The sequence below is a fragment of the Neodiprion pinetum genome, chromosome 3 (assembly GCF_021155775.2).
Source record: "Neodiprion pinetum isolate iyNeoPine1 chromosome 3, iyNeoPine1.2, whole genome shotgun sequence".
NCBI lineage: Eukaryota > Metazoa > Arthropoda > Insecta > Hymenoptera > Diprionidae > Neodiprion > Neodiprion pinetum.
The window spans coordinates 42,410,612-42,427,919 of record NC_060234.1 but is presented as its reverse complement, the minus strand read 5'-3'; the positions used below and the strand labels follow the sequence as shown (position 1 = coordinate 42,427,919).

The 17,308-nt window shown below is 44.1% G+C and overlaps 1 protein-coding gene across 4 annotated transcripts in view; it reads right to left on the bottom strand.

The window, feature by feature from the left end:
- dac (dachshund family transcription factor) overlaps window positions 1–17,308 on the bottom strand; it is a 184,290-nt gene that overhangs the window by 96,055 nt on the left and 70,927 nt on the right. For 2 of the 4 annotated variants that reach the window (XM_069134496.1, XM_046616830.2), the window contains one exon: window positions 8,572–8,720. In XM_069134496.1, the coding sequence (XP_068990597.1) occupies window positions 8,572–8,720 (149 nt within the window). The remainder of the gene's footprint in view (window positions 1–8,571; window positions 8,721–17,308) is intronic. The other 2 variants (XM_046616829.2, XM_046616832.2) reach the window with 1 other exon arrangement.

Sequence of the window (17,308 nt, the reverse complement as noted above, 5' to 3'; positions counted from 1 at the left end):
ACTCCGGAGGTTTGGAAGGAACGGGGCTGTTGAGGATTTTTACCCCGAGGTTGAGGCTTGCTCGTCAAATCGCGTCATATCTGCACGCGTGGAAGCCGAACGTAGGTGCGCATCGTCGGTTTATTGGCTTTTTATGGGGGCCAGGTTTATGTCTTTTGATGGGCGCCATATGAGTCCAACTGTTGAGCGATTCAAACCCGCGACATGCCCGCCGAGCTCACTTTAATCTCACAGATCCCGAGGCGGGCGACCATCTGTGGACATTGTTTATCATTTTACGTCGTAATTAAAGTAAAGAGCTGCGCCCGTACATCGCGTAAAGTGTAAGGCTATTTGTAGCCCAACGCTCCCGGCTTCCGGTTGGCGGAGAAAAAATATGTATATTTCACACACTCCCGACTCTCGCCGTACGTGCGGCGTGCGTACCGAGAGTTTACAATATCCAACGCAAGAAAGTCCGACTCCCACGGTTTGAGAAAAGCCAGCTTCGTACAACATTCGTCGTGCGGTAACAGTTCACGAGCTCTGTCACACTTCGGCAGTCACTTTAACCCTGAAACACGGCGATAACACAGGTCTGTGACCAAAAGACTGCTTAGGTCTTTTTCTTGAACTAGTGTTTGTAGTTTCATTTGGAATGAAAATCCCGTTTAGTTCGAAATCTGGTATCCTATTCTTGATTGTAAAAATCCTATGCAAAAGTGATTTCTTAGTTCCATTTAAAATGTATTAGAGTCAGATTCTAGAATAAATGCAAACGGAGAATGAGAAAATGGTAAGCCGAAGCGTGTTCGGAGGTGTATCAAAGAGAAGAAGAAAAGGTTTCATACGCGAAAAGAATGAACACGGAATGTTAAATATATTTCGTAAAGAAATTGTTTGTTCAATTGTACAAGAAATATTGTTTAGTTCATTGTTGTATAACGATGCTTTTTTTCAATATTATTACGCTTCTTTTACGCAAAAACCTAATATTTTGCAAAAATACTGTACGTGACGTAGGCAAATGGAAGTCATTCTTGGATTCGGCACACGCGAGAACATACCATTTACCAAAAACATCGCATGCAGCTAAAAAAAAAATTATTGTTTTGCAGACCTGTATAATCATCGGTTTTTGTTTCGACGCTCGGCATTATATGAATACAGTTCACGCATCTCATGACGACATCTCAAGATCATGGTACTTGATTTACACAGGGCGACAACAAAAGTGGAAACAAAAATGACCAGTCAAGACGGCCCGCAACGCGTTAGACGGACATAATGCGTGCAAAGTTATCTTGGAAGATCTCGATAAGGAAATCGGAAGATCAACCTCTCCGTTAGCCCGTCAAAAAACGGATTCCTCGTCAAACCCACAACACGATAATTACCGTACTGTTAAAATCCTGACGAGTTACGATGTCTCCACGCCATTGCTCGATATCCATTTCCCGTTTTAAACGTCGCCACTAGATTCCCGAGGCTTTTGATCACTGGCACTCAGCACCGTCGTGAGCATTGAAATCACCGCCGGTGATCAGCTACGCTTCATCTGCACTAATAAATATGCAGATATTCGGAAATGAACTCTTTCGACATCTTCGCTGTACCGACCAAAGCGATCTAAGCATTGGGTGAAGAACATCACGTGATCATTGATCGTAGTTCGAATGATTGCAGAACTTGAAAAATACCTTGGAGAAAATTCTTTGAAAAACTTTCCAAGCAAACGACTGTTTTTGAAGGACCCTCGTTTCACTCTGAATCCCTTGAAACGTGCCAACTGATACGATATGCATACCTACCACATACACCTTTTCGTTTTAACGAAACGTATGTAAACTTTGTCGCGGAGATAAATTGGCGAGCCTTTTGATTCACGGGGCGTTATCGTGTACGAACGTGAGCGGTATAAAAACGCTTACAATTAAAACAAACCCCGACTCGCCACTTTTTCGTATCCTCTCTCACTCTCTCGCTGTTTTTTCGCGGCGTTCCAAACGCGCGTCCGGCGGCCCTTGGCCAACACTCGAACGCGGCATGCCCCGTTTTGACGGTGTGCGTATCGTACCCAGCACTATATAATACCCGGTGTAGATTACAAAAATTCCCACTTTCAAACAAAGCGGCTCTGATTCGCGGGTTAATTGAGCGTGCGGTCGGGCACTTTGCTAACAAGTAAATTGTTGAATGAATCCTGCTTTCCTCTCCTCTCGTGATACGCCTGCATGCGGATCGAAAACTGTACATACTGTACAAACCGTATCACATGTTACATATTTCCCGTCTCTGCTCAATTACCCGGGGTTTTTTAATTACAGGAAATTACGGACACTCTGCTGGATGCTTGTTAGGATTTTTACCCAGAGATATGTCCGTTGGATCGCGATCCGCATCCCCGTATAAAAGACAGTAAGTGTAAGACACGTTAATTGAGATATTAATATTTCACACCTCCGCCGTTTCTCCGACCGGAAACGCTTCCCCGGCGCCGTGTTTCTCTCGGGCGAACATTTTTAAAGTGAATCGCCCCCGGGCCTCGGGGTCAATAAAAATGATCCCGCACCCTTGACCATCGCCCTGCCGCAGCTCCGTTCGACGGGGTGTAATTTAGTCGTGGATCAGGCAAGAGGCATGCGTACACACGATATCCCGTGTCGCGGGGGGAAGGATGGACGGACTTTACGACTTCGGGATGTAGTCGCAGAGTCGCGTCACGCCGCATCGGCTCGTGCTCGCCCTGACCCACCGACGATTCCTCGTTTCGGTTCGTTATACCCAGGATGAGTTTACAGCCTCTGGTACGGCTGACTGAGAGGGAAAACGTGTATCGCGGAAGACCCGCGGAAACCATGAAAAGTTGTTGGACTCGGACCACCGTGTACTCGAAAGCCTCGAACCACGAACTCGGAGGATCGCTGAGTACAGGTTGTAATTGCTCGCTGGACTCTGGGAAATGAATGAGACGACGTAGAGAGAGGAAAACTGATCGACAGATTCACGATCGCGTTGGGCGATGCAAACGGCAGACGTCGTAACGACGCGAACATCGGTGTCTTTCGGATTGAGATACAGTAGGGACGGAATATAACTCTTGCAAAATCAGAGCTCGAGAAAAAAGATGCAGGTATATTTCTATACAACAGCTCTCGAGGCAAAAGATCATATACGTGTATGTTTGTGTGTGTGTGTGTGTGTGTTACCATTTCAAATTTAACGAGAGACATAACGTTGCGCAAGTTTGTTGCGCGCGCTGAAAGTCTTGACCAGGATGCCGGTAACAAAAGCATTATAAGAAAGGAGAATAAAAGAGGAAGAGAGAGAGAGAGAGAGAGAGAACAAGGGAACGGAAAGTATAATTGGTCCGAATACATAAGAGGGCTTGCAATGGCTGCGTGCGCGAGAAGCTTGATCGTTTTTACGATAGCTGTGCAAAAATAAAAATCTAATTGGCCCTCGAGCATTAAACCTCTTCATTTTGGTAACAGTGTTATAGTTTTAGTGCCTCTTAAATCAGCCGCGAAAATTCTCGTTTCGCAATTTTTTTCCCCTCCCCCGGGCCAATCGAGTAAATGAAGATATCAAAGTATTTATAACCGAAAACGCTTCCCGAAAACGAGGGCTCCGTTCAAATTGCACGGCGGCTGCGTGGTTGCGAATATAAGTGTGTATGTATGTATGTGTTGCGTGTAACGATCACGCGTTACACGTCACAGATCGCGCCGCGTTATCTTGGCGAGTCTTTTATTTGCCAAATGACAAACGATCGAGATAAAGAGAGAAATGGAATCGGAAAAATTTGCTAGAATTTAAATTGTACATAAAATTATACGCCAAAATAATCGCAAAGGTGAAAAAGGTACTCGCAATATCATCCGGGTATGTGTTACGTGTATGTGTATGCGTGTGTGTGCATCTGCATGCACGTATGTCATGCACGTGTCTGAAATATACTGTCTCTGTACTTCGCATTTCCCAGTACCGTAATCGGTGTAACCCACGCAAGGCAAACAAATGACGCACGCCATCCACCCACGCGTTCACCGCATGTATCGTACTTAAAGCGCAAAACAATATCGAATGACGTGTGGACAGACCGGAACCGCCCCTTTCTCTTTACATATTTAATGACACAAGATGGAAACACCGGGCGAGGGATCGGCGCGAAATTGTCCTTCGCATCCCTCGGGCTGGCTCGACTTCATCTCGTTCGTCTTCGTCTCGTGTTTCGCTTCTTCTTCCAATTAGGCTCGAATGATCTACCCCGTTTGCAATTAACGGTGAAGTTAACTTTTTCCAAAGTCGAAACAAACGTCGTAGATTCGTTTCCTTTGATGATGACCGTTGTAACTTTATATCTATGGTCAAAAGATGCAACGTCAGAGAGACAGGACTCGTTGAAGGGAGTAAAACCGAAGGGAGAATATACAAGGGTGAAAATAATCCGAGAGAAGTAGGTAAGATAATGCGGGAAAGGGTTGAACGAATTAGGAACCCCGAAACTTCAATTCCATCCAGTCTTAATTAAATAAATGCCCGGTATTTCGGTATTGTATTTCTCGCAGATAAATTTCGAGGCGAGTTTAAATCATACGTAATCCAACCACGCGGACGGGGTGAAAATTCCACACTTCCAGTGGTTCGCATTCCTTCGATGGTTTTGCGAGCGGGGAAACGCGAGGCGTCCGAGTCCCGTGACCGGGGCCAAGCAGCCCCTGCAGTCCCCGTAACCGCTAAGTCTCTTATACCATGGATTTGGGCCGGCGGGTGAATCGGTGTTTCCTAATTTGTTAAATACTTTACTACGGCTAACCGCCGCTCCGCCACCCGGACGTACACCAGGCTCGCCCTAATGTCGTGGCCTCGGGCCATTTGGATCGCAAATTAGCAAATTATTGTCCCACGATCCCACACAAAGTCGCCCTTCTCCGCACGCACGGCGACCCTCAGGTACGCTGCTGATACCTTCATCGCGTGCCGCCTCAAGCCCTTTCAGTGCCGGTGTAAAACTCTCGAAACTTCGGAAACCGCGGGGTGCGAGAAGAATCGTGCACCCTCGGAAAGTGCGATGAAAAAGTCATGTCACTGGACTGCGGTAATCGACGAACTGCTTCGAAATGTACGAAGTTGCGTGGAAAATGCAGATCCGAGTCAAAATCTTGGAACGTAGTACGAATTTAGGTCTCATCTGCACCATCCAGGTCTCAAAAATTCTACATGATCGAAAGTGAACTTTAATTACGAGGGTCGAACGAGTCGGAATTTTGGTTCTCATTGAAACCTGAAGCACATCTCGGAATCGGGACTTGTGCACAGTTTTGAGGTGTTGGAACTAGGTCCTTTTCACTCAGGATTTCCCTAACGAAGAAAATGGTCTTAGATAGGTTTAGAAAACGTTGACATTTTTATTGGGGTCTGAAGGTTTCGTCTCGGGAAGCGATATCGATGAAGGTGCGAAACGTCCTGGCATAGGTGAATTCTGGCCGGGGGAAGAACGGTGTGACTATATTAGACATCAATCTGGTATATAATGAGGCGATGAACAGAGTGTCGGCCGATGTTGGGCTTGGCGCTGGTACAACTCGCGCGTGGGTGTGCACCGCTCATAAAAGCATTGATTAACTGTTCCCGGTCCTCGGTTCGCCGCTCTGCCTAGCTTGTAGCAATAAAACCTGGCTAATACTACCCGCCTGCCTGCCTACCTTCTGCCAGCTTATGATTCGTGGACGAGTATCATCTCTTGACAATGTGGTCTCCGATCATTCGCCAGTATACAAAGTGTAGGAACGAAGAGTCTCGATTTTGCATTGACTGTTGAAAGAATGAGACGTGACTCACTGACGGTTCCATGATAATAGTGACGTCGTCCATCCATTTCCGAGTGAATGTGAGACCACGTACGAGGGAGACTTGAACCGGGTGTTACAGGATCGATTCGTCAGAGGAAATAACCCTTCGTTAAAAACAGTAGAAGCCAAGGAAAACACTTGGTTATAATCTAGTCGTGATGGTCGGCGAGGCGCGAGGCGTAAGAGTGAGAAGATAGCGTGGCGTGCGCTCATCAATTAGTCGGTCGGTTTTGACGAAGGACGTGCCGTCGTGTCGTGAAGCTTGACAATCGGCTGCCTATTCCATGCCTAAACGTCAGTCTACCCATCCCTCTTCTACTTACCTGACTGCTCGTCTGTCGTGACCTGACGCGATTCTCTTGGCCGCGAATTATTACATACGTGTTGTTACATTGCACACTGCACTGTACCGAGTACTCCAGTGTGCATTGATACTACAACCTAACCCAGGTCTCTGTAAAGAGAAAGGAAGGAAACTGCTCGAGGGCGATAGCGTAGCTGCAGCTCACAGCGGGCTTTTGTTCCGTTTCTCTCTTTATCTATCCACCACTCTCTCTCTCTCTCTCTCTCTCTCTCTTTCTCTCTCTTACCGCACCTCTTCGCCCCGCCGTCAGACACGCGGCGACGCCGGCAGTTAAACAATCCTCCCCCCCCTTCCCGCCGTTTTCCCCGATGTGTGCAGCACTCGCTATTTATTTTTCTCATCACTTTTAATTTCGTAGAGACAGCATAGATGCGTATCGGCAACAATGAACAGCTATTGTGTTCCCATTGTCCTCCCTGAATGGGTATGCCATAGACCGCACGCTTGTATGATGTCCCTACGTGTATACGAACCTATATCGCAAATTGATCGAGGTTGTTCGTTTTATTAATTACGGTTATGGGAAATGCCGCCCTAATGAGATCGAATCGAATGTAACGTAGAGATATGCTGCAACGCTGCGCGTTATCGGTGCAGTTCGAAATTTTCTTGCTAACTCGTGTACCAGCTTCGTGGTTACCGCCAGGCAAATGTAAATACCGAAAACTAGAACTATTATTACCGTTCGGAGAGTAATGAAACAATTTCGTGATCATTGTGCAGGATGCTCGGATCGTGCAGATATTCGAATGAAGTTTTAACGCTCATGTATACGTATAAGCTTTGACCAGCGGCGTAACAACCCGAATACTACGTACTGCGTACAAACCCTGCATGCACTATTAATTCATTACTCAACTCGCGGAGCGCAGTATTTGCTCGTAAAATTGATTGCGCAACCCCGCGCGTCACATCTATGATTTATTATTTAAACACGGTATTCCGGTTGTATACTCGTACAGCATTAAAAGAGTTAACTTCAATTAGTCGTTCATACGTCGGCTGAGCGGAAATTGATAAACTCGAAAACTGCAGATTCTCCGCGGTTCAGCCGTTAACGGAGAGAAGAAAAATAGCAGATTTTACTGAAAACTTCGGGAAAAGAGGGAAATATCAAAATTTTTGATACAAAAACAAAATATCCATGTTGACTGTATTTTTTTTTATACACACAGCGTGTTTCAGTGGTTTTCACTGTTGATTCTAGAGTAAATTCTGCATTTTACGAAGTAGATTTTATCAAAAAACCTGACGTGCCTCTTTTATTCTCTCCGTGTCAAACCGAGCTCCGAAACGATTCAATCGCGACGATTACAACGCTATTCGAGTCCGGCTGTTTCTGCACCGCTTCTGAAGTCGTTTCTGCTCCAGAGGACCGTTCGTTTGCGGTAAATATTAGCGATCCTACATTCCGATGTATTCACAACGGTGTATACCTGCATACGTACGGTGTGCAATGTGCATGGGACGCTCATAACTTGTGCATCTAGAAACGGGGCGACTGGGCGCAGCCGCAAGCCGCAAGCCGCAACACGTAGTGCGTGCAGTTGCTGCAGTTAATTTGCTTACTCCAAGTGCGTTTGATTCCCCTAATTAATTGATTTGATTGCAACGGTGCGCTGCAGTGGGGTCAACGCGATCGTAATCAAATGCCGGTGCCTACGGTGTTTGAATGTCCCAATATTTGCATGCATTATACGTACGCACATGCTGCAGTTATACTTTAGAACTAGAGAGAAATATACGGAATGTAATGTCATTGCGTTGTGGTACCGATTCGCGACCCGCCAAAGTGGAGAACCAACTAGAGGACTGATCGGTCGCGTCTTTTGACGTGTTGATCACTCCAATGATTGAAGCCAGGATCGCTTGTCTTGGATGAAAAGGTTGAGAGTAAGTGTACCAGTTGTTGACCCTGTCCCAATCATTAGCCTTCTTGGGTCGTATCTGTTTGATCCTTAGTTTTAAAATTACTAAAACATAAATTTGTAGTGTCTAAACCTCCGGTTTGATTGGTTTACTCATCGAGAAGTTTACAATTTCTGCCGTCAATTCACAATTTTGGAAACTGCAAGGGTCAATGACTGGGTCTAAAGATGTCAATAACTGGTACACTTACCTTGTATCGATTGAACGTGATAGTCGAGCATTCGGTACTTATCGAAGTGATGTAAGCTTGGCGCAGCAGTTATCTCGCCTTGGAATCATTTACCATCGCGTGGAATGTATTACACGTACTGTGCAAAAACCCGAAGGACAAGGTAAATTGAACTTGAATCGACGGAGTAGACACCTCTTTCCTCACATTCTACGGTATGCGTTACAGGTACTCGGTAGTCACATGATAATGGTATAAATAATGATTCTCCTCACCTAGATGCCCGTTCTCGTAGTAGTCGCCGTTGTCCATGCGGTGTTTCTTGAGGGGATGATGAGGATGGTGTCCGGCAGCGGCTGCGAGGTGGCTGGCGGCAAGGCTGAGGCCGACGGAGGCTCTTTTCGGGGGTCTCCCGGGCCTGGAGCTGCACAATGGTAGAGAGTTACTGTCGTTAGAGACACCCGGCATCGAGTTACCGGATTACCCGAGAATCGTCGTCGCCTAGCTCTGACAATTAATCCTAGCAAACTCCGGTCGCACGCGCTATTCTCAATCAGTCCAATCCCTACGCATTCAAATGTCGTAGGAAGGTGGAATTCTACTTGAAACGTTAAGTCTGCTTGATTTTGTTCCACTTTCTACGCTCGTTCTTGTTTCCTGTCAGATTACACTCGATGGTCTTCCGATGATTGATTCAAACCCTCGGGTGTAAAGTGTGTAATTGCGCGCGAGTGATTCGTCCGATATGCGAAAGGAGAAGATCCCACGATTTCTATATCCGTGCAGTATAACCTACATACAACAAGAAACGTTACGGCGGTGGAAAAAAACTATCCTCGTTCACATTCCAGTCTTGGAGGCGGATGATTCTAATGGCTAACGGGGAGCTTGGTATGCTGTGCAAAAGCATCGTGCTGCGGGAGATAAGAAATACAGAATGACCAAAGGAATCGTAGAAAAGAGGGAATAATTGCGTCCGTCGTGCAGCAGCCGCGAGGATTCAACGCGGCACCGTACAAACGGGCACAAGAACGGTTTACATCTCTCGATAACTTCCTCCGAGATACAGGCATGTTTGTCCAGGCGAGCCGCGGAAATGCGAGTGCAAAAATGATGGCCTGGTGGAAAAAAGCAGCGGGGGTCATGGTCTCACGCGCATTGCAAGCCGGAGATGACGCGCTTGTAGCTCTTGATGCGAAACAATGAGGATATGATATTTCGACAAAGCAGGCATGGCGTGGCAGCTATCTGTGCGCTTGGAAGAAACCTTCCCGTTGCGTTAGACGAAAAGTTAAAAGTCGAGTTCACGCCGTGGGATCAGAGACCATCGAACGGAGTTATAACCTAGCAATTATAAGACCGGTTTAAACATCACGTTGTATTGCGGGACCCCCAAGGTTCGCAAATTTCTTGCAATATTGTTGCGTCGTGTTGCAAATTCGTTTTAAATTGATTTTAATACTGTGGCTATGCTTAATTCACATCTTTACAAGTTGTGTGAGAATTATTACATTCATTTATATTTATTTACTTGAAGCGATAGATAAAACCGTTTATCTTTCTTTGCCGGTAAAATTTTCAACACTGCTTGTTTATCACACGGAGAAGGATTTGATTCCTTGCTTTTTTACATACAAGTTACGAAGACAACCAAACAATCGCTTACACATGCGGTACATTTGGCTCAACTCCCGCCATGAAATTTTACCTCGTCAATAGTTCGCGATAAACGAACTCGCCGCGTTTTTTGTCGCGTTGCGCATTCAGCAACAGGCGGGACCGATTTGTAAATCCAATTTTTCATCCCAAGTCACCCCCCCTCCCCCCCTTCTCGACTGCTCGTCTTACACGCTGCATCTCGTTTTATCCCGCAGACGTTTCTCAGGCGGACCAGGGTCTGCAGATTGTGGCTTACGCGGGCCGCTTATATCCGCGTGATCCTTTAACCCGCTTAGCTTCGGGTTACACCGAAAACAAGAAACGCACTTAAACGCTTAACTCGTATAATACCTGCACTAGTCGAACCGTCATATTTCCACCGCCGGTCAGTGGGTATATAGGGGGGGGGGGATTCAGAGCCAATCTTCTTTACCATGCGAGTGGGGGCTGCCGGTGAAAGACACCCTGTAGCCCCTACTCGCATGGTAAAGCAGATTGGCCCAGAACCTCTCCAGATATATCTACTTCGGTCATCGTGTGCCTATGGTGCTCTCCAATGCGAACGGGAAATGACAAATCGAAATAATATCGAATCGATGTCGATACGCAGCACGAACGATTTCTAAAGTACCAAAAATCGATAAGAGTAGTTCGAATTAATGTATAGATGAATATCGATACAATTGATTCAAGTTTCTTATAAATTTCCAACATTTAGTGGCGGAATTGGCTACTTTCACGTTCGGTAAAAAAGACGCGAAAATCGTCAACTGAGTAAAAGAATTCAATATGGCCGCGAAGCTCAATTTGACGCAAGATCAATAAATGAAGAATATCAAGATTATTATACCTATTATCAAAGCGTTATTTCTTTCATACAACCGAAAAGAGTGAAAATGAAATTGAGTCAGGTGATTGTTTTTTCACGGTAGGTATAATTACGAACGATAATCTTCCGAGCAATCAAACAACTAATTTTAGGTTACACAATTACTGTATCTGTCACTCAAAGAATTCTATACAAATGATTCTAGTCATTTGGCAAAGCTGCACTTTTGAAATTTGATAAATACAATTGAAGAAATAAGTGGATGATTTGATTTTCGGAAGCTAGCGCCAGCGCTTTTCTCTGTAAAACCTAAGAATGTCCAAAAATAATCCACTTTCGATAAAATCGGTTACTTTTTCCCAATTAATCGATCGACTCGATTATTTTTCCTCAATTCGTGTAATTGAAGTATTAATTATTAGCATTGTCTTACTTACTTAGTACATATTTAATACAATAAGTGAAGGATAAACAAATATTTTCACGTGAAATTGAAAAATATTTTTACTGAAACTATAAATTATCAAGAAACTTTTCCACTCTTCAAACTACATACTGAAATTTACGAAATTCTGGTCTCATATGCACCGTTTCAAAGAAATAAGAAATAATCGATTAATCGATTAATTTTACCGATTCAATCGAGTCGTGTTCGACTATTTTTTTGGACTCGATTAATCGTCGCGCCGATTATTTTCAGTTCAGTGGCCATCGCTGTTACAAAAAACCATCCACAAGGTGCGCACATACGAGAATCTGGAGACGCTTGCAGCGCATGCAGGGATCGTTCAGCTGTCTTCGAAAACGAAATTCAACGATCCTGCACGGTGGTCGATTAAGACGATGCGTTTTCGTTTCTTTTCCCGTTCATTCCTACTTGTTTTAGTCCAGTTACTTAACTTTTTTTTTATTTTCTTACTCTTTTTTTTTTTTTTTTTTTTATCCACGCATACACTCTGCCCGCAAATCGATGGTGGAGAAATATGAACGAAATGAAACGACACGAAAGAAAAGGAAAGGAAACGATCGTCGAACTCGTTGCGAGCTCGCGTCGCCAGGTGCTTGGCGATCGGTTTAATTGCCTCCTGCACATGCGCCTCTCGCGAGAAAAGATCCATCACTCGTATAACCTATCTAACCGTGAGTCGTTTCGAGCGGAGCAGGGCCGAAATTACCGGCAAATTACACGAGCACGTATGGATTCCTGATCACACTGTACACGCCGTATATTATCCACGTACAAGAGGGTCTCGATCAACCAATCGTGTACCGATATTGACTTGGCGATAAATCGAGGGATCTAGCCGGCGACTGCATCGCGTATGGAGAAAGAAAGACACAGTCGTAACGCAGCACGAGAAAGTCGTAAATTCGACAGTTGGAACGCTAATTGTGTGAAATGAAAGGAATTCAAACGGCTCGAAGTTTGATCGAGATAACCGAAATCGGAAATAAATAAAGTCAGTTAAACGTAAGATGGTTTCGATTCGTTAACGTATCGATATGTCGAGTCTTTTTCATTGATTTTGCAACTATTTTTCAGCGTTCTAGGTAATTTCCAGAGATCGGTTGTGTTTTTCTGTGATTCTGTCTAACCCGGAAATCACTGTATGGAAATCATCCGGTAACACTGTGTAAGATCCAGAAACGTTATAAACGTTTCCTCGGCAGCTGGGAAGTTTCTTTGTTTTTTTTCTTCTTTCTCAGTCTCAACGGAAACTTTTTACTTTCATTATATTATCACCGTACAATATACGAATGCATGGCGATGCTACTCACGGTGCGTAATTAAATCAATTAAAACTCAGCCAACAAATCGTGACGCATTATCAGATCGAGAAAACCTCGACGTTAGCATTGTTGTAGTCCTACTGTCTTATTATTGTTATTCGTTACGATTCCAATTAGAAGAGCCAAGACTCTTCCTAGTTAATATGCATAGGGCTGGGTGTAACGTCTTGTAAGATACTGTATGCGTGAACATACGCGTGCACAAATTCACGCTTTGGTTCTGTTCTTCTATATTTTTTCTACAGCTTATACATTATTGTACGCAAATTCTGCGACTGCTAACAAATTTGCTCGCTGTTCCACTCGCATTATCTCTACCGTTATTTTCACGCGGTTTGTACACACGTGGAATGCTGTATTTATTATACATGTATATGTATGTATATACCCAGAGAGGTTAATGCTTGAATTTCCCTTAAATTAAGGTTCATCATACTAACAAATTTCATAATATTTTGTTACACAATGTAGCAAAGCGATTACAAAACGATTAATTCTGCTCCGAAATTCCGAAGACTTTTATCTCACGTGAGAAGATTCGTGTCGCCTCAAGTAACGAATAAAACGAACAAACAATATCTGATCGTCGGCAAAGATTCGATATAGAATAACTCGCGCCTCGTAAGCTGATGACTTTTCTTCGCCACATAGTATAACTCGAGGGGCGAATTGTCAATTTCGAAGTCAATTTGGCACAAGGGTTTAGCAATCGGGTACCAGTAATTTCAGTTAATTTCAAGGTGAATTGTGTCCAATATGGGTATACGGTTGTATTATTAATGGACGGCGGCGGCGGCGGCGGCGCGACTCTGCAGGGGTGCATTGGCTCTACACGCGAAGGGTTGCGAAACCCCGTTTTCGCGCTTCGTCTGCACCGTTCAATTAAATGATCTGGGAGAGCAGGCAGCGATATTCGCGCAGCGAAAGTGTACGAAGCGAAGAAAGAGGAGCAAAAGTTCAAAGGATTGATAGAAATCGGAATACGTGTATAATTGTGGCGCAAAGAATTAGATGTGTAAATGAGATAAATGAGTTCCGTCCGGCATCTGAATCGAAAGTTAGAGGAAAGTCAGTCAACGTTTCAAAAATCTTCATGAACGTTATTTGCGTCAATGTCGATGGTGAACTCGAATGAAAAAACATCTTTACCAGACAATATACTAATGAATCTGAGCATATACGTACATAGAAGGACCAGCATATCGAATTTTCATTCGTGGAATTTAAAAATGTGGAAAGTTCAAGTACACAAAGTTGAAAACATGGTGAATCGAAATACAGAAAGACAAAGTATGGAAAGGTTGAAACACGTAACAGCAAAATTCTGATGATTCTACAGTTGGCATTCTATGTTCTGACCATTCTAATCTTTTACTTCTCCAAACTTCGATTTTCGACATTTGTAAATTTTGTGTATCAAGTTTTCGCTTTTTCAAAAATTCGATATTGTGGCCCTTCGATTTTTTCACCTTTCCATATATTTTTACCCTCACCAAAGACGTCAACGGTTTGATAAAAGTTTTGATAATTCACACGCTTAAGTGCCGTAATTCGAATTCGACCAAAATCATTATCACCAGCAATTAGCGTAAAATTGCTTAACATTTCCCCGACGTTTTTTATTCATACAGTGGAGTTCCCCATTAATTTGTCAATCCTCATCCTTGTCCCGCAAAATATGCGGGGTACGAGTTACAAACGAGGAGCTTATATCGGCGACCGCGAGAAACAGGAAATAATGGGTCAGCCGGAAGTCGAGAGAAGAAAGATAGGCCTAATCTCGAATTAGCGTTGAACAAGGGAGAGCTTTGTTGAAGCAGTGTGTGCGTAGAGTCAGACAGTCTGCATCCGTGTTCGGCCTACCTGCAGCAGCGCTATCTTTGAAATACTGCCTCCGTTATCACGGGGTGTGTATGCGGCTACCGTCTTGCGCGCAAATAGTACAGCCGAGAGTCAAATAAACTCCCTCAACAACCCGGTGTGGGAGCGTGAAAAATTTCTAGAATGAAGCAAGGCCCCAGTTTCCGTTTACAATCGTCGTCCCGGCGGGAACCCGACGCTGTCGAGCTCGTTTTCTTTTTTCTTTTTTTATGCCTTTTTATTTCTGGGGCTTTATTCTCACGGGATATTAATGCGGGAGATTACCCGCCGAGTTTCGTTCCGTGCCACGCGTTTCACCGAGTTATGGCGATCGGATCCATTGCGGTTATTATATATGTGTATATATATATATATATGTATACACGACTCTGATACTCGGAGTATAAGGTCACGCCTCATCGACGATTGTATAGAAGGGGTTGCACACCGATCGAGTTCCAATCCCGTAGAGTATAATGGCATCAACCTCTTCAATTACCCTGCAATACCAATGAATATTATTTCGCGTTATGTTATGCACTGCACTAAATTGCAACCTGAAAACGATCGAAACGACAACTCTCCAGGGAGAATCACATTTCAATTCTTACGGTGCTTAGTCTTGGTCTTTAAGTGTATACAATCGTTTGTGGTTTGACGGTTTTATGACGCAGTTATTGCAACGAATATACACCGTCCAAATGTTATCCAACTTCAGGAATTAGAGTACATTCGTGGTTATCTTTTCATTTTTAATGATGATTCTGAAGATGCCAATACAGCCTATCCAATTCTCGTGTACCGTTATAGCTCTACACCCTAATTTCCTTTCTATTTATGCCGAGTCTTTACTCTACACGAATCTAAGTCAATTTGCAAAATGACCAAGCAATTCAGATCGTCCGTTACGAATAGTTCCATCAGTCGTGACGAGTCGAAATTTCGAATTGGTCGGACTTCCGTTCGGTCAAAAATTCTATGCTAAAAATTAATTGAAGGGATTTCAATTTTTAAAAGTTTCTCATTTAAACTCTCCGAACGGCTTGTTCGGCAAAATTATTTCTCAATGTTTTGACCACTTAAACTTTCTAGTTTCTCTACAATTGTAATCAACGCTACTTTTGATTGCTCAGAATTTCTACACCAATATGCCACAACTTCCCTGACTGCAAAAGTATGACGCATGTCTACGGAACGTAGTGTCAAATACATACCATAAAATAAGCTGTCTGAAGCAGCCGAATTTTCTAGCAAACAATTATCTTAGATTAAATCCGACGCTTTTTGCGTTGAATGTCAAACGCGCCGTACTTCGATACTACCAACTCAAAGAACCAACACACCCATCGACCCTTGGGTGTACAAAATTGCGGTGTCGGATTACACGTGACCTTACATCTGTCGGGACGATGTAGCTTTTCGGTATCAGTGCAGTTATACGTTGTGGGTATAAGGGACGAGGGTGGTCGGCGTTTCAGCCGTGCAACCCTTACATGCGAACTGCAGGAGAATCTACCCGCTATTGATTTCCCTCTGTGCTCTCACTCGGGCCGATCCGATCCCCCCCGTCTCCTGCAGGCAGTGCACTCTCCTAGGAGGTCGACAGGGACATTTCGTAGTCGAATTATCATAGTCATGGGGGAGGGGGTTGCGTTGCGTTGCTTCCCGGTTTTCTGGGCCGTAGGTATTATCCAGCCGTTGGAAAGGCGTCGTAAAGCCCCGTCGTCGGATGCAATTCCCGTCATAACAACGACTTCAATTTTCGTCAAAAGTCGCTTTTCGTTATCGGCCCTTTACGCCGCCCCACGCCCTTTCGATTTCCCGCTTTATAAACTTGATTCGCATCGAAGCGACCGACCGCTCCGTCAGTATATGTATGTAAGAGGCGCGAGCGTTACATAACCGGCGTACATATGTACCCCGCGGCGCGAATCCGAACCCGCAATATTTTCCAAATTATAAATTTTTACGACTATCCAGTCAGATTGGATTTGTCCGATTTCACACGTTAAATAAAAACGGAGAAAGAGATGAACGGAAAACGCGTCGGAGGAGGCTGGATGATCGGCTATACTTTCTTTTTACGGTTCCTGTACCAGCCCCCTCCCTTCTGCCAGGCAAACACCCCAACCCTCCAAATCCTTCAATTTTTACTACAATGCTCCAAACTTTTGCTGCAGGGAAAGAACATTTTTTTCCTTATTCTCTTTTTCACCCTTATATTACGTATTGAAAATGAAATTCGTTTTTAACCTACATATTACGATCATTCCCGTTCATCACAGGTATAATCCACAGCCTTATATTTCCAAAAGACATGTGCACGATGAATTACTGATGTACATAATAACATGTGTCAATCGTACCTATTTGAACCACGAGAATCGATAAAAAAAAAATAAAGAAAAGAAAACCAGACCCTTAGGTATAATTCCGAGCTCTGCTGATCACTGATCGCATAACTGACCCAAATATCGTATACGGTACCTGCGCTCAAGAAAGAAAAAAAGAACAGGTTTACAAAAACTCGCCGAGCCAAGGTTCAGGGTTACACCGTGCTAAAAACCGCAATCGAGAAAAATTGGAGTTTGGCTAACACAAAAGAAATCTTTCGGAACTTGCGCATATAATGGGATATGTGTGTTGGTGCAGATATAGCCGAGCGACGGTAGAGGAAGGGAGAAAAAATAAGGAAGGGGGGTGAAATTATCTCGGTATAAATATTGGATTAAAACTCCCGTCTCTCGGTCGCAATATGTTATTTTTATTGCCGTGGCTTTGCATAATATTCGGTGGGGCGCTGGCTGCATAAAGCAAGTAGAAGTTACACTGCTGCATAGCGCAGTCGGTGGAGCTAATTTTAATTCTTAGGC